A 25,016-nucleotide genomic window follows, 5' to 3' on the forward strand; every position below is an offset into this window, starting at 1 on the left:
TTAACTTTTGTAATCTCAATGTCAAACATATCTCTCAGTTAAGTATAAGCATACTAGTTAAACAAAGCATTATTAAGCTCTTTTTCATGACACAATAATAAAATGAAAGTACAAGATCATATCTTTAAAGGTTTAATGAGGAAATACTGAACTTGAAAAGTCTACTCGAACTCATTACCACTGAAGCATAGATAATGAAAAACTACATTCAAGTAAAATAAATTAGTATGACCAGACAAAAATACCTTTGTTCCTATTATAAAGAGTAAATTTCTTAAACGATATTGATCTGGTAGTAGCCTGAGGCATTTAAAAGGAATACCAAGAGATCCATTCATGATAAAATGATATTTTATGCGCTCATAACCATTCCTCTGACCATCACACATATTGAGGTATTTACTGCAATTAAAGAAAAACAATGCATATGATACCCATTTCCCATCAAGAGTGAAATAAACATAAAGGGCCTTAACAAATTATGTTTCTTTAATCATTACCATGCTTATGATACTGAGAAATGTCACATCCTATAATTTAGATAGAAATATTGATTGTTAGGGACCACTTCTAATAATTTATAAGGAAAGAAATGCAATATAAAAAACAAGGAAAAATCCTTATGATTCATTATCTGAGATCAAATAATCCTTAAAAAATGTACATCCACTTACATGAGAAAATATTTTGAACTTTTTAATAAAAGCAATAATGTTTCTTTATGTCTCCAATGAAAATCTCATATCTTCGACGATTTCTTCATGTCTCAAATGAATTTTCCATGTAAGCAACTCCATATCTTCATGCCTTAAATAAAATCTCAACTTCTCCAGGGACATTTCCCTACACAATGCTTTGACATTGCTTTCATGATCACAAATCGTTCTTAAATCTCTAAGTGAAAATGTTCTTCGCTTTAAGAGGAATAAATAAGCTAACCGAACTATCATCTCGCTTTTGTAGACATGTTAATAAAGCCATAAGAAAATAAAATGATAGACATAAGATAATAAATGTTTTTTTCTCCCTCGTAATTCTAATATTAAGTCTTTTAAACATGAGCGTTTGAAAGACTTAAAGGATGGAATTAAGGTGCATTAAATTTAAAAAAATATATTCAAATCATTTAGGCTAACCTGAACGACCTGCCATTTCCAGATGTTCGAGCTCGAACAACCTGCTCTATCTAAACCATTTGGACCAAGCTTGAAATGGACTGCCTTATCCATTCCTTTCCCGGTACGATCTCAAAAAAGTATTGGAGTCTCAACCTAGCACCAAGAAAACTCTCAACTATTGACACATATCTCAATGCAGAATTATAACTTCTAATAAATTCAGTATGGTGTTGCATTGACCTACATTTACATATAAATTGAGGGTCATCTCTCCTTGTCAAAGGCTATTTCTTGCCCACATGTTGCCTTAAAGGCTACCCGCTAAGGACCAACCTCTCCATCAATGATAGATCAAGACACCACAACTAATGACAAGCACTATCTTTTTCACCAAAGACACAACGAGACACAACAACCAACAATTAAATTTTTTAGGTATTCTCCATAATTATAGTAATTTCCACAAGGTAAGCTAACCTAATCAAGATCTATAAATATCTTGAGTTATCAGGTAAATATTTAAGCCTGATCAGTTTGAAGTTTTTACGATTTCATCATTAGTAAATTTTTTTTCTCATTTTTTTAATTTTATCTCGATTGCAAAAGTAGTTAAAACTAAAACTGATCAAAAGAATACATACTCACGGTAACACACACATGAACAAGTTGTAACAAAAAAAAAAAAGAAGAAGAAGAGACATATTAAAAAGCAAACTTTGCTTAAGTTTGAAGTATTTGGCTTTTCCCTAGCGTGTGGGTGTGTTTTCTCATAAGGATTCTCTAGTTTCCAATGCTAATATGCATGCTGGAGAGTGAATTTTTTTTTTTGGAAAGGGATAACATAGTTTTTAGTGTCATTATTTATTTGATTTTCACATTTGGGTTTATAATCTTTAGTTTTATTTAAATAGGTGTTTGATTATTATTTTTGTGCATTAAATGATAACATGAACATGAAAACCTATGACAACATTTTAGAGTTAGCTTCATTAAAGAGATGTCACATAAGCCAAAAAAAAAAAACTCAATCCAAAAGATAGTTGAAAATTTAAAAATAATAATTATTTAATATATAAATTAAAAGGAAAAAACATTCACAGATAGATAAAAGTTAATAGCTTAGATATAGGAGAAATTTCTTTTAGTTTTTTTTCCTCCATCTTAGTAAACAAAATAACCCAGTTTCTGAAATCATTTGACATTTCACAGTTTCCATTACCCGTATTTCCACTTTGTCCCGTAAATGATTTACTAATCAATAATATATATATATATATATATATAGACACACACAATTCTAACATTCATTAAATGTCAGGTCAGTGTTCGATCATATTATTACCTAAGGAATACAATACATAACTATTTTATTAACAAAGATTTACTAATTAATTAAACACTTAATTTATTATGGAAAATAATAAAAATCAGATAGCTATTTAATTAAATAAAATAAAAAATTAGACATTGAAATATAAAAATAAGATAAATTAGATATCCAAAATCGCTTTATCCCTTTTCAAAATAACAAATTAAAATGCTAATGAGAGTGATATAGAAAGTAGATTAAAAAAAATGCTATTAAAACCCTATTTTGTTTTTGGAAAAATATGTAGACATGTATATTTTGCTCAGGAAAGAATATCATGTCCTGAAAATACTCATATCTCATGGGTGAACATGGAGAAAATTAAAGACCATGCAAGCTTGCACAATGGTATGCATGATGGAAGATAGAAGAACGGGGAGAGGGAGAAAGAATATCTTGGTACGGAGGCAGGCACCGAAAGGCAAAGAAAAGAAGGTTGCTAGGTAGTCTCATCTCTAATTAATTCCATTATTATGATTTTTTTAACAATAAAAACAAAACAAAAGAGCTTAGCACCGAATTTTGTGTTATCAACCTAGGTTTGAGCAGATTCTTCACCCATTTTTCATGAAAGAAGTATGCAATATTCAGGATTAAATTATAGACTTCTTTAATGCTCCTACTAGGGCAACAAAGAAGGGTGGTTGGGCTGTTATGATAGACTAAACACAGAATTAAAAGAAAGGTATGGTAGCACAATATCTTGTAGTTTAGTAGTATTGATCACGCAGGAGCTGGAAATCCATGCGGGTGAAGATTAATAATGAGAAAAGGACAAGAACCATAGGACCAAGATCGATGTGGAAATAGAAGGTCGTTGTTGTTGTATGAATTCCAAAAAACGGGTTCGCATAGAATTTCATCGATCTTGTGAAACTCATCATTCAAGGGCTCTTGTAAGATTCCCACTTCTACATATATATTAATTGTTCCTTGCACTTTCCCCTTCGTTTTCTAATTGTTTTGTGACCCTTTCCTGCCTTTTCTTTGGTATCATCACGTTAAGCAAATAAAATAGCAAAATGGGCGGCAAATAGGGTTACCTTTTCTTGATTATATATAATATGTATGGAACGAGTAATTATTAAACAATTAACACTTGGCATTAGGGTTTGGATAATTTTATCATCAAATCAATGTCCAAAATATATTAATTGAACACATTCCTTTCCATCAATTGTGCCTAGAATATATACATATAATACAAACCCTAATGTTTCTCATAATGCGAAACAAGTGGCCAGCGTCTTCCCTTTTGAGTGCAAACTAATCCAAAAAATGTATAAGGGCCCGTAGAAACACGTACAGTCAGCAAAAAAGTACAGCCACATCGACGTGTGTCTGACTCAGCTCGCGGCATGTCAACCGCGTTGGTGGCCATATCCATATTACAACACATTCTCTGTGATAAATTAACAAGTGGCCTCTCATATGGATAAGGGATCAAGAAGAGGGTGAGGAGTGAGGACATGGCTTAATGATGCATTAGTTGATAATGCATTGTCTCAAGTTACAAACTAAAGCAGGATTAATTTAAGCTAAGCTGTAAAAGGACCCCTCGTTTAAATAATGAAAAAGGGTCTTAATTTCTTCAACTTGTTTCTTGTTTCAACCAAAAAAATAAAAAACAAAAAACTTGTTTCTTGTTAATTAAGCAAATGTATCATAATTGAGCTGTTACAATATGGTTATGACATAATTCAAAGAAGGGAAAATTACTTCAAGCTTTTCAAGATTGGTTCATGATTAATTCCATTTTTTCTTTTGCATTTCTACATGATGATCATTCAATACCAGCTTATAAATTCTATAAAAAAAAACTAAAATTCTCACTCTAACCCATGGCATCTCATTGTTTATGTTCTTCTATCTTCAACCAAGATCCATTCTCTCTCTCTCCCCAAAATTTCTCATCAGGTTGTTTTCTCTCGCTCTTGCTTCATCATCGATGAGTGGTGGTGTGTTACTTTTTCTCACTATTTTATTGCTATGTTCTATTGTCAAAGACTAGCTAGCTTTATCGCATGTGTCATCAAATGATATATGGTTTCTTAGATTTGTGATGCAACTCCAATACTTATTAAAAAAAATGATTTTTTTAGATTTGTGAGACTTGAAAGCTAATAAGATTGCATGAATCAAATGTGGATTAGAAATAATTTTAATGAATTTGGGATTATTTTTTCTATAAACAAATACATATATATAATCCTGAGTTTGAAAATTGCATATTCCTAGGTTTTGATTTAGGAAAAAGATGTTAGAAGAACAAAATATGTAATTACAAGGGTACTTTGGAGTTTTGACATTATGTCAATTATATATAATATCATAATATTTTAGAACTTTTTCATTGACTAAGTTTATGTGTACCTGACTTAGTTTGTAAAGAATTATTAACAATGACATGTATAGTGTTTGTAATTTGTTAAATGCATGAGGGAAAATAAAATCATAAACAAAATTTATAATGTTTGGCATAATTCTCTCTTTAGAGTTAATTTGGCTTGGCATGATTAAGTAAAAAACAACGACGATAGATTAAAAATAATAACTTTAACTTGCAGAATCACATCCTATACTTCATGAGTTATAGTTTAAGGGAGAAATTAATGAATTTTAATTGCATGACCACTAACCTTGTAGCTAAGTAGTACTTCATGTCCTTTTCTTAAAGAGGTAATTAGAAAGGTGTATCATCTCATGCTACCATAGGATGGATATATATATATATATATATATATATATATATATATATATATATATATATATATATATATATATAAAGCTAGTTAAATCAACAAAAGTTAATTAAGAAGGGAAAAAGATTGTTAATTGTTAGAGGATTCACAGTTCATTTGAACTGTGTAATGACAAATTTACCCTTCTAAAAAATTGATGAATTGCCTATTAGGGGTAATATGCTCTTTTTACAATGTCCATTAGTCATTATTAAATTGATCGAGGACAAGTCTTTTTGCATTTTAAAAGAATAGTAAAATGACTAAATTACCCTTAAAGCAAAACTTATTTAACAAGCATCCAAGGGCTTTTTTATATTCTCATCTTGGTTTTTAGTTATTATCAAGTTAATAAAAAGGAAATTTATTATTTTAATAAATATAAGATATAATTTAAAAAATAAGGTTGGATGGTATGTGCAACGCATAAGCTAACAGGTGGGAGGCGTACGTGATCTTCTAGTGGTGCATGCAACGTCTCTTAGCGTTCAAACAACAGCTTATATGTTGGTGTTAGAAGCATTAAGGCGTCTCTTTCAGTATAGGGTAATGTGTGTCGTTGTTTATATGATAGTATGTCGCCGACAACCTCTTCTTCTTTTCTTGACTCTCTCTTCCTTGAAATTCACGTTAACCATTCTAAATTTTAGATTTATCCTCTCATTTATTGATATTTCAACTTTGATCCATAACTTTTTATTTATAATTTTTGTTCTTCGCTCTTTTGTTAAATGTTGATTTGTATTCAATAACAACCTAGAATCTATAATTGTGATTTTTTTTTAATATGATCCTCATTCTTTTGATTTTAATTATTTATTTTGAATTCTTTTATGAATTTGATTTTTATTTTTTATTTTCCCCTTCAATTCAAGATTCTAATTTGTCCTCTTTTTTATTTTCTTTATTTCAAATTTGGCCATCATTCTCTTAATTGTTATTTTTTTATTTTAGATTCTTTTGTATAATTGATTTTTTTTAATTTCATCATTTAACATTTGATTTGGGAATTAGGTTTTATGGTTTTTGTAGATGTGCTTTGTTTAGTGACTCGGCTCATGGGTTTGAAATGTTAACATGGGTTGACATTGTTTTTTTATTTCGTTCTTCGACATTATATATGTCGCACGTCAAAAAAAATCCGCGCGGCGTCGGCTGGCGATTTTTTCGTTGTTCATTTTGCTTTGATTGGTTCGTTGGAGTCGCCACCTAGTAATTTATTGAAGGCTACTAGGAAACCTGGGTACTGGTCTTATCAGAGATTCACGAGTAAGGGACTGGTTGTGGTTAGGGAAGGTATTAACACCCCTAACACACCCTACCTGAGGTAAGCTGCTTCGTGGACTTGATGTGCTAAAGAAGTAAAGTTTTAGCCCAATTCTAAGGCTTTGATAAATCAGTTATTAGTTCCCAAAATATATGTAGATACATGTTCTACATTTTTATGGGAAATACAACATGATTTTTATCTGTCCTTTAGATATTTGTGCCTATAAATTAAAAATATTAAATTCATTTTTTTATTCAATAACATACATAAAAAAAATACACAAACACACACATCTCTTTTTCTATTATTATTTTCTCTTTCTTTTCTTTTCTTTTCTTTTTCTTTTTTACATCCACAATACAAAATACAATTTCTAAACAAACTAAACAAAAATTACAAAAATATTACAATAACATAATCTAAAAATTACAAAACAGTCCCTAAAACTCCAGAAATTGCAGGGGGACACTTTTGGAACCGGAGGAACAGTGGTGGCGCGTCCTCCCACGCGCCACCGCCACTGGCGGCGCGTGGTTTCACGCGCCGCCGTGAGAAAGGCTGGAAAACCGGTGGGCTTCCTTTCCTTTTTCCCTTCTCTGCCAGTGGTGACACCCACCGTCACCTGCAAAAGAACAAAAAAACCCAACACAGTCGATTTCAATCCATTTTAGTCTAGATCTGCTCCTCTCTGCATATTGTTTTTTGTTTCCTCTCCTTCTATTTTAGATGGCCGGCGGTTGTTGGGGGAGCTGTCGGTGGTGGTCGCTGCGTTGACGGTCTTCACTCCTGTTGGTGGCAGCGGTGGTCGGCTGGTTCTCGGCTGGAAATGGCGCTGGATCTGTGGGCGCCGCCGTGTCGGGGCTGCCGCTGGAGGGCAGATCTGCAGCTGCTGTGTTCGGGGCTTTGGTGTGGAGGAGCCTGCTGCTGTGTGGCTTGGTGGAGGGCGATTTGTGAGGGAGGAGCTGGAGAAGGAAGGCTTTGTTGGGTGCTGCCGGATGAAGAAGGCGCCGCTGCGGCTGGAGAAGGGAGCAGCTGAGAGAGAGGATCTGTGGAAGAAGGCTGGGTCGGCCGGCTGTTGGCTTTGTTTCTTCAGTTTTAGCCGGGGAAGGGAGAGTCTGTGGAGGCTGGCTTGCAGAGGTGGAAGGTCCAGTGGTGGTGGCTCAGGCGAAGAAGGAAGGAACGGCGTCAGGCAGGAAGTCTGTGTCGGTTTGGGTGAGAACTTGAGGAAGTGGGGGGGAAGGAGGAGCTGCTATGTTTGGGCTGTTTAGGTATGGCTGGGAAAGGGAAAGTCTGAAAAATAGGGGAAGATGAGAGGCGATCTGCTGAGAGGAAAGGAGAAGAGGCAGTGTTGAGGGGGGGGCTGCTCCGGTTTGTGGGGAAGGAGACCAAAAATCAAGGGGCTGTTTGGTTTGTTCTTGGCTGGGAGGAGGAGGACCAACGAACGGGAGGGGGGAGCAGCTGGTGGAACCAGCCGAGAGAGAAGAAAAAAAAATCAGAGCTGGAGGCAGGCTGTGCAGTTCAGGGAGCAGAGAAGAAAATCCAGGGGAGGGGGGCGGCTGCTCTCCTTAAAAAAATGGGTTTAGGTTTAGGTTTTTTGTATTTTTTTCTGATGTTGTCAAAATTTCCCCCCCCCCCACTGAAAATTCAGTTTTAGCATGGTATTTATAGGAAAAGTTTTGCTAGGTTTTCAAATTAGTCCCTCAACTTTTCCTTTCCTTCTCTTTTCCTCTTTTTTTTTGTAAATTTTGATTTTTCTTATTTTTTTGTATTTTTGAAAGCGAGCAAATATCAACGTCGACTCAATGAGGAAAATCAATGATTTTAAAATTAAAGCGTTAAAAATTGAACGCGTTCGAAAGACCTTTGAAAATTTAAATTCTTTTTAGACGACGCTGCCAATGCTAAAAACGATGCAAATGTATTAAAAATGTATTTTTTTGGGTTTTCAATGCTTTTCACTATTTTTGGATTTTTTCTAAAAAATTATTAAAACATGGGTCAAAAATTGGGTAGCAACAGATGCCCCCTCTTTACAATGCTTACGAAGCAAAACTCCTCAATGTTTCGCATAGTAAGCTTTGTAAAGAAAAACTCTAAATGTTTCTTCTTTTTTTTTTCTCCTTTCTTCCTCTTCTTTCTTTCTTTCTTTCTCTCTCTTTTTTTTTTTTTTTTTTTTTTTCGTTAACCTGAGATCCCATCTGGCGACCTCCTTGAACCAAAACCAAAATCTGCGTGGTTGGGCTAACCTGAGATCCCGTCCGGCGATCCCCTTTAACCAGAACCAACATGAGATCCCATCTGGCGACCTCATTAAATCAAAACTATCATGAGATCCCATCTGGCGACCTCATTAAACCAAAACTAAAAAAATATGTGTAGCTCGGTCAACCTGAAATCCCATCTGGCGATTCCCTTTAACCAAAGCTACATGAGATCCCATCTAGCGACCTCATTGAAGTGGAACTAAAAACTGTGTGGTAGCTCGGTCAACCTGAAATCCCATCTGGCGATTCCCTTTAACCAAAGCTACATGAGATCCCATCTGGCGACCTCATTCAATCAAAACTAAAACTGTGCAAAAAGTGGTCTCATTGTAATGGGTGACCTACCCAGGGGGAAGAATGGCCTCATTATAATGGGTGACCTACCCAGGTAAAAAAATGATGGTCTCATTGTATGGGTGATGAACCCAAGAAAAATGATGGTCTCATTGTATGGGTGACGAACCCAAGAAAAATGATGGTCTCATTGTATGGGTGACGAACCCAAGAAAAATGATGGTCTCATTGTATGGGTGACTAACCCAAGAAAAATGATGGTCTCATTGTATGGGTGACGAACCCAAGAAAAATGATGGTCTCATTGTATGGGTGACCTACCCAAGAAAAATAATGGTCTCATTGTATGGGTGACGAACCCAAGAAAAATAATGGTCTCATTGTATGGGTGACGAACCCAAGAAAAATAATGGTCTCATTGTATGGGTGACGAACCCAAGTGGAGGATGTGATGTGACAAGTGTGAAAAATGGGACTTACCTGGCGAAGTCCTGAAGGGATGATAGAAGAAGGGCCAGAAAACTTGGTGCTTCTTGATAATTCTTGATCGCAGGGTTTGAAAACTCGATGTTTCCTGATTGCAAGGTTGATCTTTTCATTTCTTTGAGATTTTCCTAACAGTAAGGCTTATCTCATCTTCTTCCCGTTCCAAGGTCACAACCATGATTCTCTGTTATTATCAGCTCAATGATTCTCCCTCTTTTTTTTTTTTTTTCTCTCTGTTTTTTTTTTTTTGGTCCCCAATCTTGCTAAACTACATTGAGGATTTTTCCTGCAACAAAAATAAAAAATATGTACAATGTTTTGAGGTTAGATGACATGCATGCATCCTTACCTGATTTGAAATATAGGTCCCCCCCTTTGATGATCCATCGTCATAGGGTGCCTTTGTTTGCTAATCAAAGCCTTCTTTGCTTTCCCATGTACTGGCTCATTCGTGTGCTAGCCATCCACTCAGTTGTAAGTGCAGTGCCCATCCTGGGCTGTCTTCGACGGTTACTGCTCTTGTTGTTTATCAAGCTTAACTCTGCCCCAAGTGCGGTGTTGCTTGATTCATCATGAAAAGCTTAACCGATCATTCATCTTCTGTATTATCCGGAGAATTGTTCTCTCATTGATTGTGCACATCGTGCCAACACCATCATGATTGTCAATCAGTCACTAACTTGCCCCCAGTTGAAACAATACTCTTCAAGTATATGTTATCATCAGTCTTCATGGAACTGTCAGGTCATCTAAACATGGATCTCATACCTCGCAGTAAAAGGCTCATCGTTGTAAGCTCAATGTTTCTTCTCCATGGATTCCTCTCAGCTTGTCAAATCAGATCATGAAAGGAAATGTGTTGGCATCATCAATGATGTTCATCACCCATATTCATGCGGCGAAGTGCACATTTGAGCTTCAAAACAAATGGTCCCACGGTCAGTCTTGGTGGGTTCATCTTTCTGACATCCATTCAAATGCAACTGTACGATAACCATGTTTCAAAGGATGACAATATGAGATTGTCCTTCAAGTGCAACATTGTTCCACAGTCAGTCTTGGTGGTGTGCATATGTTAGATGTTCATTCAAATGCACTCACTTGATAACATCAATGGCTGCTGAAGTTCACTAAATCACCGACTGTCTTTGAACAACATTGCCCCCAATAATGATCTGAATGCTTGTTCTACTGATTAGCTTTCTTTAAACACCATTATCCTCAGTGCATTGATTCATCATTTGCTCATCTTTAATTGCCCCCAGCTGATCTGAATACTTTTTGTTTTCCTTCTCAGGGTCCAGTGTATTGCCCCCAGGTGGTCAACTTTTCAAGGAGTGTCAAGAAGTGATGTCATTCTTGTAGGATCTTGCAAACTCGATCGATATTCTTCTTGTTTGACAATCTTTCTATTCTGGAATCAACTCTCATACTTCAAAGATCATGTCTATTCAATGTCTAGTTGTTGAAATGAAATCAGAGAGATGTCAGTTTCTGAAAATCAAGTTTCTTCGGTCAAAGATCCAACACACGTTATTCGAAATATACAGTCCTTTGATTGTCTTGTATTTTGAAAACAGAAATGACCTATTGTAAGATTAAAATGACTTTTTTCATGGTTCTTTATGTCAGTTTTAAACTTTGATCTTGGGTATATCTTTTGATGGTTTGCGATGAGGTGACCTTCTGTGAATTTCAAGGAAAACAAAAGGCTCAAAGTCGAAACTTGAGGATTCATCAAGAAAGATTGTTTTCTTTTTTAGCACCAATTTTATTAGCATGCATAATAACAAGTAGCTTAATTCATGAAGTCACGACCCTTATGGAAAAACTTTTCAAGTTTTGAGAGCGCCATTTATCGGTTCAGATTGCTTACTTGATCGAAAAGGGCTTTCAAAAGCACGTAATGCAGGCTATGGTTCATGGCTATGAAAGAAAGGGAATTCACAGGCTCAAAAGGTGTTTAAGGGTTTCAAAGACCTAGGATCAATATCAACTATTCATCAACTTTTTCTTATTGTCATTGTAGAGAAAGTGACATATAACCTTGTTAATATCAAATTCAGAATTCTCTTAACATAGGTCATAATGCTAATCCAACTTTATCTCTGATGAATAATGAATCTAAAAAATTTTGAAGACACTAAAGGCTTTATCCTAGACACACCAAAAGACATGAAACTTGATTTTTTTGGTGTTGACTTTTGGCATTTGTTGTGTCTTTCTTCCATTGAAACCTCCTTTGCCCCTCTTAGAATTGATAGGCATTCTCCTTCATTTCCACTTTTTTTTGCTTTTTCATAACCTTCCTCAAAGTTTTCTTGGATGTCCCTCAATCTATGGCTTTTCTTGTTCTCCCTTTCTCAATCATTGGGCTTTTATTCTAAGCCTTTCTTTTATCATTGATTCTATCAGTGTCTTCATCCTTCCCAATGACATATCTCTCATTGCCCCCAGTGTGGGGTGTGATCCTAGTCAGGGTTTCTTTTTGAAAGAAAATATCTTACCAAGCTCAAAATGGGACTACAAGGGATATAATCTTTAGAAAGTGAAGGGATATCAAAAATGGCCTTTTCTCATTTCAAGCAAGGTCGGTTAGAACCGATAAATTTTGACCTCGTCCAGTGTAATGATTTGGACTTGTAAGAATCATGATTCACGAGTCCATAACTACTGAATCCACTACATGTCATTATGCATACTACTAAACTTAGCTATATGGTGCGTGGCTCAGTTTCAAGAGGTATGAGTTCAAAATTGTTTGGTCACCTCATGTCATTTTCAGGCATCGAGTCATTTTTGCAATCAAAATACTTTTAATGTTCCGGATTAAACTTTGCATGTTGGAGTTTGATCAAAAATATTTTTTCAAAATAGCCTTTGAAAGAAACATCGCTTGATTTCAAAACAACAAGAAGACAAAGAGAAGACATGTTTCGTTGAAGGGTGAGATGTGACCCCAAAACAAAATGCAGAAGGGCAAAAATCCAAAACAAAATGCAGAAGGGCAAAAATCCAAAACAAAAATGATTGACAGTTTAACCCCTTCTTAGATCAGCTTCTTTGGCAATATCTGTGTTTTGCCTAGCAATTCTGATCACTCGTCATTCTGAGGATGATCTGGTGACAAAATGATCGATGACATCATCTTTCACAAACTGAGCTCGATTCTTGAAACTCTTGTATTTGTTCAACTGAAATGGCCGAGGACCCCACCATGACATCACATTTCTTTTCTGGATTATACCACCTAGTAAACAGTGGTCGCATGGGATTTGTCGGAGTCAGGTAAAAGTCTGGAATCTGGCAGATGTTGGTAAATAAACTTCACATGGCAAAGGAATGTATATCTTGGGCAAAGATATTAAAGTGGTCGATGACACAACGAGACTTGGCTCGACCACATAATTAAGGTTTCCCACTGTCAGAGTCTTCTGTTGATTCATCTCTTCACAGTTTTGGAATCCATGGCAGATCCTTCAATCTTTCCCATCTTGACAGCTAGCTCAATTCTTTTGGCAATCCTCACAACATCATGTCAATCTTCCAATGTTGTTGCGGTTGTATGAGAATTGTTGGAAACCTTCCAACAGCTAGGTAATCTTGCCAGCGCATAAAATCATGCAGCGCTATCATTGTCAATGTGTGAAATGATGCATTGTTTTTATTGGAGGAGAAACTGATGAATCTGAAACTCCTTTGTCTCCTCTTCGATCCCTTACTGACGGTGCATCAAACAGACACCTGTCAAGGGAGCTCTGCTCTGTTGAAGTTTCAGTCTTCTTCATGTTTTTCAGTCTAGGCATGTCTCTTCTCTCTACTTTTGCATTTTAATACTGACACTGTAAGGAGGAAAATCATAGATGATCTGAAACTACTGTATTCCTTCATGAATTTCCCATTTTCAGATCCATAAACAGATTCCTGTCGAGAGAGCTCTGCTATGTTGAATTTTGATGTTTTCCCCTGTTTTCAGACTAGGTCTGGCTTTTCAACCCACTACAGTGTCTTCGTACTGAAACTGGTGGTGTAAATTTTCATATCATCTGAAACTACTACATCCCCTCTTGCATTCCCCACTTGCAGAGCCACAAACGGGTTTTTGTGGAGGGAGCTCTGCCACGTCAAAGTTTGATGACTCCTCATGTTTTCAGACTAGGTCTGACTCTTCGGCCTACTCCAGTGTTTCAGTGCTGAAACTGATGAGACAAATTTTTATAGCGTATGAAAGTACTGCATCCCCTCTTGCATGCCCCATTCGCAGATCCTCAAACAAATCTCTACAGAGAGAGCTCTGCCACATAGAAGTTTGATGTCTACTCATGATGTTTTTTTTTTTTTTTTTTTTTTTTACCAGGTCTAGCTCTTCAACCAGCCACAGTGTCTTTGGGCTGAAACTGATGAGAGATTTTCATAGCATATGCAACTAATAAATCCCCTCTTGCATTCCCAACTTGCAGAGCTATAAATAGATTTTTGTAGAGAGAGCTCTGCAACGTAGAAGTTCAGTGTCTAATCATGGGTTTTTTTGTTTTTTTTTTTTTTCGGGGTTTTTTTTTATTGTTTTTTTTGTTTTTGTTTTTTTTTTTTTACATCTTGTGCCGCTGAACTGGAATTGAGCTAACAATTAGGGTAACGTCAAAGAAGGCTAACGCACCATGCATAGAAGACTAGCAGTTATTTGGTGCCATTGAAAGATGTGGAGGCGATGAACAATTAACAGGGCATTTGACCAAGAACAAAAGTTGTCATTAGTTGATGACTGAAGGCGTTGTTGTCGTTGTTCATGACTGAAAAGGAGAGGTGCAGCTTCAATGGGACGTGGATGAGTGATGTTCTCACAGAAAATTGTGCAGACATTCCCTTTCCATTTAATGCTCAACACTTGCTCAAGCAGATCTGAGTCTAGCTAACTTCACCTCTGATGCTCTCAACTTCCTTTTGACTCTGTGCCTCTCTCTGACCCCTTTCTTCATTTTCCAGCATCTTTGTTCAATTAGGTGTAGCAAAGCTCGAATGGGGGAACTTATTTTTCCTCTCGGTACATGCATGATAAATGTATGAACATGTAAACTATATGATGAACTCGCCCTTCGAGGGGTGACATATGGTCGTAACTCTTGTATGATGAAACAAGAATACAATGAAAATTTTCTGAGTGACGGCCATTGGGTCACCCACAAGTCTTGAGTTCAAGATGCTTCAAGAAGGGTTTGCCCTGATGCAAAACAATGTATACGGAGCACACATCCTAAAGGCAGGTTCTAATCTTTTTAAGTGAGACAAAAGGCAGGTTTACTACTTGGTCTCTAAAAAGGGTCTCTTGTTGTCCCAGTGATTGCCCTCATGGAGGCAATATGGGGGCTTGCAGGCAATGAGATGGCACGTGTCCAACTATTACCAACCTAAGCACTCAACGTAGAGTTGGGGTTTACACAAACTTCAACCTTGACTAAAAGTCGTAAGGTAAGCTGCTAGTCCCCCTCCTAACCTGAAGCTTGTGTGTGCTTTTAAAAATTAAAATATGTGATGCATGAAACAATTCTACAAAATGCATGAATAAAACAAAAATAAAACAAGACAAAAATGCAAAAACATAAACACATCAAATACACGAAGCTTAGTCCAATAATGTTGAAAACAATACCTTCCCCAGTGGAGTCGCCATTCTGTCGCACGTCAAAAAAATCCGCGCGGCGTCGGCTGGCGATTTTTTCGTTGTTCATTTTGCTTTGATTGGTTCGTTGGAGTCGCCACCTAGTAATTTATTGAAGGCTACTAGGAAACCTGGGTACTGGTCTTATCAGAGATTCACGAGTAAGGGACTGGTTGTGGTTAGGGAAGGTATTAACACCCCTAACACACCCTACCTGAGGTAAGCTGCTTCGTGGACTTGATGTGCTAAAGAAGTAAAGTTTTAGCCCAATTCTAAGGCTTTGATAAATCAGTTATTAGTTCCCAAAATATATGTAGATACATGTTCTACATTTTTATGGGAAATACAACATGATTTTTATCTGTCCTTTAGATATTTGTGCCTATAAATTAAAAATATTAAATTCATTTTTTTATTCAATAACATACATAAAAAAAATACACAAACACACACATCTCTTTTTCTATTATTATTTTCTCTTTCTTTTCTTTTCTTTTCTTTTTCTTTTTTACATCCACAATACAAAATACAATTTCTAAACAAACTAAACAAAAATTACAAAAATATTACAATAACATAATCTAAAAATTACAAAACAGTCCCTAAAACTCCAGAAATTGCAGGGGGACACTTTTGGAACCGGAGGAACAGTGGTGGCGCGTCCTCCCACGCGCCACCGCCACTGGCGGCGCGTGGTTTCACGCGCCGCCGTGAGAAAGGCTGGAAAACCGGTGGGCTTCCTTTCCTTTTTCCCTTCTCTGCCAGTGGTGACACCCACCGTCACCTGCAAAAGAACAAAAAAACCCAACACAGTCGATTTCAATCCATTTTAGTCTAGATCTGCTCCTCTCTGCATATTGTTTTTTGTTTCCTCTCCTTCTATTTTAGATGGCCGGCGGTTGTTGGGGGAGCTGTCGGTGGTGGTCGCTGCGTTGACGGTCTTCACTCCTGTTGGTGGCAGCGGTGGTCGGCTGGTTCTCGGCTGGAAATGGCGCTGGATCTGTGGGCGCCGCCGTGTCGGGGCTGCCGCTGGAGGGCAGATCTGCAGCTGCTGTGTTCGGGGCTTTGGTGTGGAGGAGCCTGCTGCTGTGTGGCTTGGTGGAGGGCGATTTGTGAGGGAGGAGCTGGAGAAGGAAGGCTTTGTTGGGTGCTGCCGGATGAAGAAGGCGCCGCTGCGGCTGGAGAAGGGAGCAGCTGAGAGAGAGGATCTGTGGAAGAAGGCTGGGTCGGCCGGCTGTTGGCTTTGTTTCTTCAGTTTTAGCCGGGGAAGGGAGAGTCTGTGGAGGCTGGCTTGCAGAGGTGGAAGGTCCAGTGGTGGTGGCTCAGGCGAAGAAGGAAGGAACGGCGTCAGGCAGGAAGTCTGTGTCGGTTTGGGTGAGAACTTGAGGAAGTGGGGGGGAAGGAGGAGCTGCTATGTTTGGGCTGTTTAGGTATGGCTGGGAAAGGGAAGGTCTGAAAAATAGGGGAAGATGAGAGGCGATCTGCTGAGAGGAAAGGAGAAGAGGCAGTGTTGAGGGGGGGGCTGCTCCGGTTTGTGGGGAAGGAGACCAAAAATCAAGGGGCTGTTTGGTTTGTTCTTGGCTGGGAGGAGGAGGACCAACGAACGGGAGGGGGGAGCAGCTGGTGGAACCAGCCGAGAGAGAAGAAAAAAAAATCAGAGCTGGAGGCAGGCTGTGCAGTTCAGGGAGCAGAGAAGAAAATCCAGGGGAGGGGGGCGGCTGCTCTCCTTAAAAAAATGGGTTTAGGTTTAGGTTTTTTGTATTTTTTTCTGATGTTGTCAAAATTCCCCCCCCCCACTGAAAATTCAGTTTTAGCATGGTATTTATAGGAAAAGTTTTGCTAGGTTTTCAAATTAGTCCCTCAACTTTTCCTTTCCTTCTCTTTTCCTCTTTTTTTTTGTAAATTTTGATTTTTCTTATTTTTTTGTATTTTTGAAAGCGAGCAAATATCAACGTCGACTCAATGAGGAAAATCAATGATTTTAAAATTAAAGCGTTAAAAATTGAACGCGTTCGAAAGACCTTTGAAAATTTAAATTCTTTTTAGACGACGCTGCCAATGCTAAAAACGATGCAAATGTATTAAAAATGTATTTTTTTGGGTTTTCAATGCTTTTCACTATTTTTGGATTTTTTCTAAAAAATTATTAAAACATGGGTCAAAAATTGGGTAGCAACAATATAAATTGAAAAATTAGCTTCGTGACTTTCTTTGGTTTCCTTTCAATCAGGTTATGTCAATCTCATCATTTGGCCAACAAGTTTGGCCAATTAACTTGGGTATTTTTTGGGGATTGCTTATATATATATATATTCATTTTCATCCTCAAAATCAGGTCTTTTTAAAATTAAGTTTCGTTATTTTTTCTTTTATTAGGTTATCACATTCTCATGATTTGGTTCACAAGGTTTGGCACCCTTACCTAGATTTGCATGTTTTTTTATTTTTTTGGACTTCTTTTTATTGACTGGTTTTTCTTCGCCTTTATTATTTTACATTTGGATTGTTAGAAATTGATCATCTTTACTTTTTTTAATTTTCTTTCTAAGAGGTTAGCCCAACCTTATAACTCGAGTTACAAGTTTATCATGCTAGCTCGGGTTGACTTAAGACACTTTATTTTTTCTTTTTATATTTTTTTTTAATTTCATCATTTAACATTAAGTTGTCTTGGAATTCAACTATGTAATGTTTTCTCTTTTGACAAGTGTTCTTTTTCTCCTGGTCATCAATACCACCTTTTTCTTTTAAAATTCAATTCATTTATTATTTTTTTTCTGTCATATAAATAAATGAAACCATCTTATTGGACCCAATGGAGTCTATGACTTGAGTTGAGGATTTTCTTTCTTTCTTTAAAATACACTACCAATGCTTGAACATTGTTTTTTATGTTACAAAAAAAACTGGTCCATTATACGGTGAAGTGCGAGCCACCTATCTAGTGGTTATCTATATAACAAATTAATGCTTGTTAACTTTTTTTTAATTTAACTACTTTTATTGACCAACTTGTTATAATATGAAGACGACGACAACAACACTAATATAGAAATAGGTAATTAATAAGTTTTGGTAATTATCCCTAGCCTAATATTACTTGGTATCAAGATTATAATCTCATAATAGTCCTTACTAGCCTTGATGCCTACGCTTCATAGTGGGGCTAGACTATTTTTTTTTATAAGAAATGATGTTCAGATGTCAAAATATGATTAAAAAAAAAGACATAAAAATATCAGTCATGACAAACCTATAACCACAGCAATCAAGGCCAAGCTAACTTGAGATATCCTATCAAACTTGTGGCCTATATTATAAGATTGGAATAACTTGATAAAAAATAAAAAGAATTATAAAGCTTTTTTTAAAAAAAACTCATGTTAACTTATCAAACCCGTGACCAAAGTCATTAGATTTGCATCCAATCTAGACAAATCATGAAGTTCAATTCTCAATCAATCAAATATTAAAGGATGAAATTGAAAAAAATTCAATTATATAAAAAAATTTAAAAAATAGCAATTAAAATAATGAAGATTAAAATTAAAACACAAAATAAATTTTAAACTTGATTGAAGGGTGAAATTAAAAACAAAAAATAATTTAGTAAAAGGACAAAAAAAAATCAAAAGAATAAGGGTTAAAAATATCATAAAAATAAAAACAATGTTTTGATTAAAGGGTGAAATTGAAAGAATAATAACTTTTACAAAGGGATCAAGAAAAAAAATGAAAATCAAAATAATTAGATTTGAATTGAAAAATATAACATTATTAATTTGAATTGAATGATGAAATTGAAAACAAATAAAATTTATACAAAATGATCAAGACCAAAAATAAAAAATTAAAAAAATAAGGACTGAAGTTGAAATACTAACAACCAATAGGACCAAGTTGTAATTTTCAGGGAATGAGAGAAAAGAAGAGGAAATAAAATAGAAAGGTCTATCGACGACATACCAAACCATCAATTGAGACAGACATCACACAAATAGAAAGAAGGCACGATGACGCTTCAAAAGACATAATGAAAGGGTTGCATGCACTGCTTGAAGGGCACAGACACCTCCCACGGCCTCCAAATGCGCCACATGTCAAATGTAAAAGTTCTATTGAGCTGACTTTATAATTACAAAAGTAAAAATTATGAGAATACCAAGAAGCTCATTGACTCCATGTTTAAATTTTTTGTTTTTATGGGCATTTTCATTGCATCACTGTGCATGTTAATTTTTTTTATATTTGATTAAATATCAAATTGTCTTTTAGTTGATATTATAATAAATAAAAAAACCATTGTAAAAATACTAAAATATCTATTGATGTTAGCTTTTATTTTATTTTATATTTTGCTTTTAAAAATATTTTAGTTGTTTCACTATAGAAAAAGACTCATTTATTCCTTATGAATTTTATAATAATAAATAAATCTTATTTAAAAACTTTAATGCTCTCGGTCTTAAATTCTTTTAATGGTGTAAAAGAATCATTATAACACTTATAGTGAATTGTTCCAATAGATCCAGAGATAAAGTAATTTTCTAAGACAAATTAGCTTTTTTTTTAATTGTAAACAGTCCGTTGCAATTAAACTTAATTGTTACTACTATATAATTAATTAATATTCGTTTAATTTACTGGCAATGGGAGGCACAAAAAATTGTTTGATGCTTGGTCCCATATTTGCTCACAAAACTTATTTCTGGTTTCTTGAGAGCAGGTTGGCGGAAAAGAGCAAGTTGTTTCAACGTCATGGACATATATAGCCGCAAGCCGCTGGTCAATTTAGCAATGCTTGGGATTTGACAATATGGAGAAGGAATCTAATTAAGAAAAGGGGCCACTTTCATAGTGTTCATACTCTAGTAATGTTGAGATTTTGATTATTCCCCCCCCCCCCCCCCCCTCATAATGCAAGTTTGAAGATGTCTCCACAATCCAGCCTGCAAAACGAAAATGACAAGGAAAAAAAAACCCAGCATGTTTTTCGTTTGAATAATTAAATTTCATGAATTTTACAGGTTAATCTAATTAACTTGATTTTTTAAAATTAATTTTTTTTAATTTTATCAATTAATATTGTGTTTTATTCGGGATTAGATTTTATGATTTATTTTAGTTTGCTTTTTATTATGTTATCTTGATCTCATGATCCAAAAATAATGTTTAACAGTTTGACCCGGTTTGAATTGGCTATTTTTTTATCATTTTTTATTTCAATTTTTACAATTTTCATCATTTAATAACGGGTTTGACATGGTCAATTGAGAATTAAGCTTCATAATTTATTTTAGTTTGTTCTTTATAGGGTTATCTCAGTCTCATGACCAAAATCACAAATTTGACAGGTTTACTTAGGTTGAATCAAGTTGTTTTTCTTTCAATGAGGTTATCTCGGTCTCATGATCCAGGTCATGGGTTTGACAGATTGACTCTGATTGTTTTTATGTTTGTTTTTTAATTGATTTATTTTTAAAATATCATTCTTCAACACTAGGCTAATTAGAAATTGTACTTTGTTATTTGTTTCAATTTATTTTATATGGAGTTGTCTTGATCTTATGGCCCAAATCGTGAGTTTGTTAGGTTAACCCGAGTTCTTTTTTAAAGTCTTTTTTTAGTTGATTTTTTTTAATTTCATCTTTTAATATTGAGTTGATTGGGAATTAGGCTTTATAATTTGTTTTGATTTTTTTTTTTATCGTAATCTCATAACTTAGATCACTTTGACAAGTTAACTTAGGTTAACTTAAGTCAACTCAATATGTTGTTATTTTAATATTAAAAAAAATCATCTTGAGATTTGTTTTTAGTCAAACTATATTTTTATGGGTCTTCAGGGTTACTCTGAACCTGTAAAGTCAATCGGGTGACATTGAGTCAACTCTGACGTGGTTTAAGTTTTTTTCACTAAAAAAATATATTAGTAACATCTAAATATTTTTTTAACTTTCAATAAAAATTTAGCCTGACCTGCAATGTAGCGCGAGTCAATAATCTAGTAGAAAAAACTAAAAGGGATCCCACTTTTACTTTGTATTTAATATACATGCAAACTCATTGTCGTTGTGAATTGGAAAGTACAATATGATTTTGCCCTTATTGACAAAGCACAAATTACTTTGGAAGCCTTTTGTATTGAAAAATAATGGAATGGCGGGGAGGGGCTCTTTTAGTCTTTTCATTTCATGAGCGCAATTGAATTACCGAGATGTCCTTGCATTGAAATTATCTTTGCCCTTGGTTAAGGGTTTTTTATCTTTTCCTCTTGATTTTTTTATATAATTATCAAGTATAATCAGGGGTATTTTAGTGTGTGTATTATTAATTTATTTAAAAAGTCAATGCTTCTGTGCTGTTTGTACAGCGCAATAGGTATTGTTCGACGACCATACTCCAGTTTTCACTACAACGTCGCCTCTATTACTGGCGGCACATGTGACAAAAAAAATATTGGGTTTTGCATTGATAGTTATTTTTTTAACTCTTTTTTTAAAAGAAATAAACAAAATAAAGATTAAGGAGAAAATAAAACTCATGACTCATCAAAATTGATAATAATATACTCACCTATGATTTTTCTCATATATTTATATTTATTTTTAAAAAAATAGATCTAAAATAAAGCGACATTACTAGTTATTTATTGAACGCCATAAAATCTACTCGTACTTGAATGATCACATTCGTGTTGTCTAGGATGGTCCATGTTGCAATTGCAAAAACCTACCAAATCTCCCTTTTGGTCCCTCCCAAATCAACATCAAAACAAGTCAAACATCAAAAAAATACGAGGGAGAGGGAAGCGGCACCACCTTTGCCTACCATCGTATAGTCCTGAAAGTCACTCTGATGGCAGTAGCTGCGAAATGTCACCATTGACATCACTTCTATGAAAGAATTGTGAGATTTTTGTTCAAAACCGACGAATACTTTAAAATATTTTGTGCTTTTCTTTTTCAAAGTGACAAGAGAAAAGAGGAGCATGAAAAGAAAGGTCTGGACTGCTACTTTCACTAATCCAAGCTGTCTTTTTATGAGTCGAAGCACCTTTGCATTTGCAAAGATCTTGAGGACGACAATTTGGGTGAGTGGTGGATGGGCTGGGCAAGAAGACAATGCAGATCATCATCATCTTGAAGCAACTTTACCTGTGAGGATCTTGATGCCGACATTACCGGTAATTTGAAGGGTTTGGTAGGCCATCGGTAAGCAACTGGCACAGTATCTTTTGTATGCTAAGAGCAGTGCGCAGCCAATCAATGAAAAAAAAGTTATTGGCAACGAGCAGCAACTGGTGGTTTTTATTTGGACATGGAAGCAGTATTTTTAAACCCGGTTTGGTGGTGATACAGGTCACGAGTTTTGCTTGAATTGTCGGGTTTTATCTAGGTTACTTTGGTCAACTCTATTTTTTTAATAAATCAAAACGATGTCATCTTGGTTAAAAAAACATGTTAGAACCGGATTTTTCAGCCGAGTTTTTACTTTTCTTATTTTTTCTTAAACCCGACCTAGTTCCGGTCTCAAGTTAACTGGATCCCGGGTTGATTCATCACACCGGACCGAATTTCAAAACTATACATGAAGCACCAAAACCGAGGTTTTTTTTTTGTTTAATTATCTTATTCATCACAAGTGTCAGTGCCACACCTACAATCGCCTAATAAATCTAAGTAAATACACTAAGTTTTGCTAACATCCGCGAGCTGAAGACTGAGAGAGCAGCCAAATCCATCGATTATGGTCCCATTCCAGTTCATTAGGGACCTAGCTAGGTCTCACCCCAAAATATTAAAGTATTAAATAGGCCCATTTAAAAGTAAAAAGTTCGAGCATATCACCTCAATAATAAAATTTCTAATATAATCACCATAACCAAAAACATACAATACCAATTACCAGCCAATTAGCCCTTCTATGCCGTGTCGTGGGTGAGATTCTAAGTTAATTTTTAATGAAAAATAATGATGTGATAGTATTGAAAATGAATTTCTTCTATTTAATAGATATACATGTAACCTATGAAAAACACCCAAAACTTGTCAAAAATTCCCTCGCTCCCTCCGTCGGAGGCAAGCCCCGTCCCAAAAAATTAACCATTTCCATGCCTGCTATAGCATTGACCCTGTCTCTTTGAGGTGGTGATAAACCATTTCCATTAAATTCTTCTGTTAAAGACGAATTTATAAGGGACTAAAACGCAAAACAAATAAAGCGTGGTACCTAAACAAAACAAATCCAATATCATAAGGGATCAGATTAAAATAAAGAGTTAAATCGAGGTACCAAAGTGTAGATTTACGCTCATTCTGAACAGGAAAAATGAAAAGGGCTGTGTTGTTGTCAATATCAATTTTGGTCCTTATTCTTCTAATTATGTTTTTCACAATAATATCAAAACTTCCAATGAAAAACTGACACAGTATTCAACCGCTAGATAATTCACAGCACGTAGGAGAAGAGTTACATGCAATCGACAGAGAGAAAGAATCTAGAGCAGCAAAGAAGGGACTGCCAAGGACCAAATTGAAAAAAGATTAAGTTAGAGGACAAAAAAGGAGCAAGATAAAAAATTGAGGTGCCAAGGATGAAATTATGCACAGTGAAAGGATGAGCAGTAACAGGCGCAACAATAGAACATCGATCTACAATGCCAATATTCTAGTTAATATCGTCGGTTTCCAATGTATTAAAATAAAATAAAAAAAATTATTAAACCCTTACAGTTGAGACTCATTCAGACGAAGAAGGGAAACGATGCCTTCTGCTACAAGACCAAGAACTGCCAAATTATGATTCCTGGGCCATAAAGGTGAAATTACTGGTGCTTGGAAATAAAATTCTTGTTCACAACCCGTACCTAACGCACCTCCAATGTGTGCTGAATACTGTGCTTCACGGTAAGACTTTGTACCCAGCTGGTCAACAGCTTTGCGAAAGTAATCTTTGATAGCACTCTCATATGCCATGACACACCACCTTAGAGCTTCCTCAATTTGGTCATGCTTTGAGTACTTCTCTTGCAACTTCCGGATTTCTCCAAGAGTCTCTGTGGCATTTTCTATGCAGAGATCAAGAATGATGTAGGCTAGCTGTTTGACTTTGGTAGCTTTAATGGAACGAGGGTCTGATCTGAGAATTGCCACGCATTCTTCATAACCTACGATTATTGCGCAGGATTTCTGTATTAGATCAGGTTCTTTCTCCGGCACTGCTGCACAACCTTGGCTTGCTGAGATGAGAATTAGTAGGAGTGAGAGGAATAAAGAAGAGCTCATTTTGCTAACGATAGTGAGTTTGGTTTGATATGATATGATATGCCGACGATATCTAATGCTTTCAATTACATTTTCTAGATTCTGCGACTATATACACCACAAATATAGTTGTATGGGCCGTGGATCACAACCACCCACATGCAGAGCTTTAAATTTTGCATTAAATTTCAATCTATTGATTTGCTGTTAGTGTAAAACTGTTGGCAAGGTCATCAGCATTTGTAGTTTTCCACCCGCACACAACCTTTTTCTTTATTTTTTCTTGATTTTGCATTAAATTTCAATCTCTTGAATTGCTGTTAGTGTAAAACTGCTGGCAAGGTCATCAGCATTTGTAGCTTTCTACCTGCAAACAACCTTTTTCTTTTTTCTTGACAGCTAAATCAAGCCTGCTATTTAATAATTTTCCGTTAGTTACCTAAATTTAGGTAGCCTTAACGCACCACTTCACCTCCCATGGTTCGTAATTTCTCAAAATTCCTAGTATTCAGTTCTGTAGAGAGAGCACTTTTTTTTTTTTTTTTTTGGAGC

The 25,016-nt window shown here is 35.6% G+C and overlaps 1 protein-coding gene across 1 annotated transcript; it reads right to left on the reverse strand.

Annotated features, from left to right (window-relative positions):
* Positions 1-23,927: 23,927 nt before the first annotated feature.
* Positions 23,928-24,485, reverse strand: LOC133682013 (cell wall / vacuolar inhibitor of fructosidase 2-like). The gene has a single exon (XM_062105247.1). It carries the CDS (start codon positions 24,483-24,485, stop codon positions 23,928-23,930), a length of 558 nt encoding a protein of 185 aa, XP_061961231.1.
* Between the last annotated feature and the right edge of the window lie 531 nt (positions 24,486-25,016).

This window comes from Populus nigra, chromosome 1 (genome assembly GCF_951802175.1).
Source record: "Populus nigra chromosome 1, ddPopNigr1.1, whole genome shotgun sequence".
Taxonomy (NCBI): domain Eukaryota; kingdom Viridiplantae; phylum Streptophyta; class Magnoliopsida; order Malpighiales; family Salicaceae; genus Populus; species Populus nigra.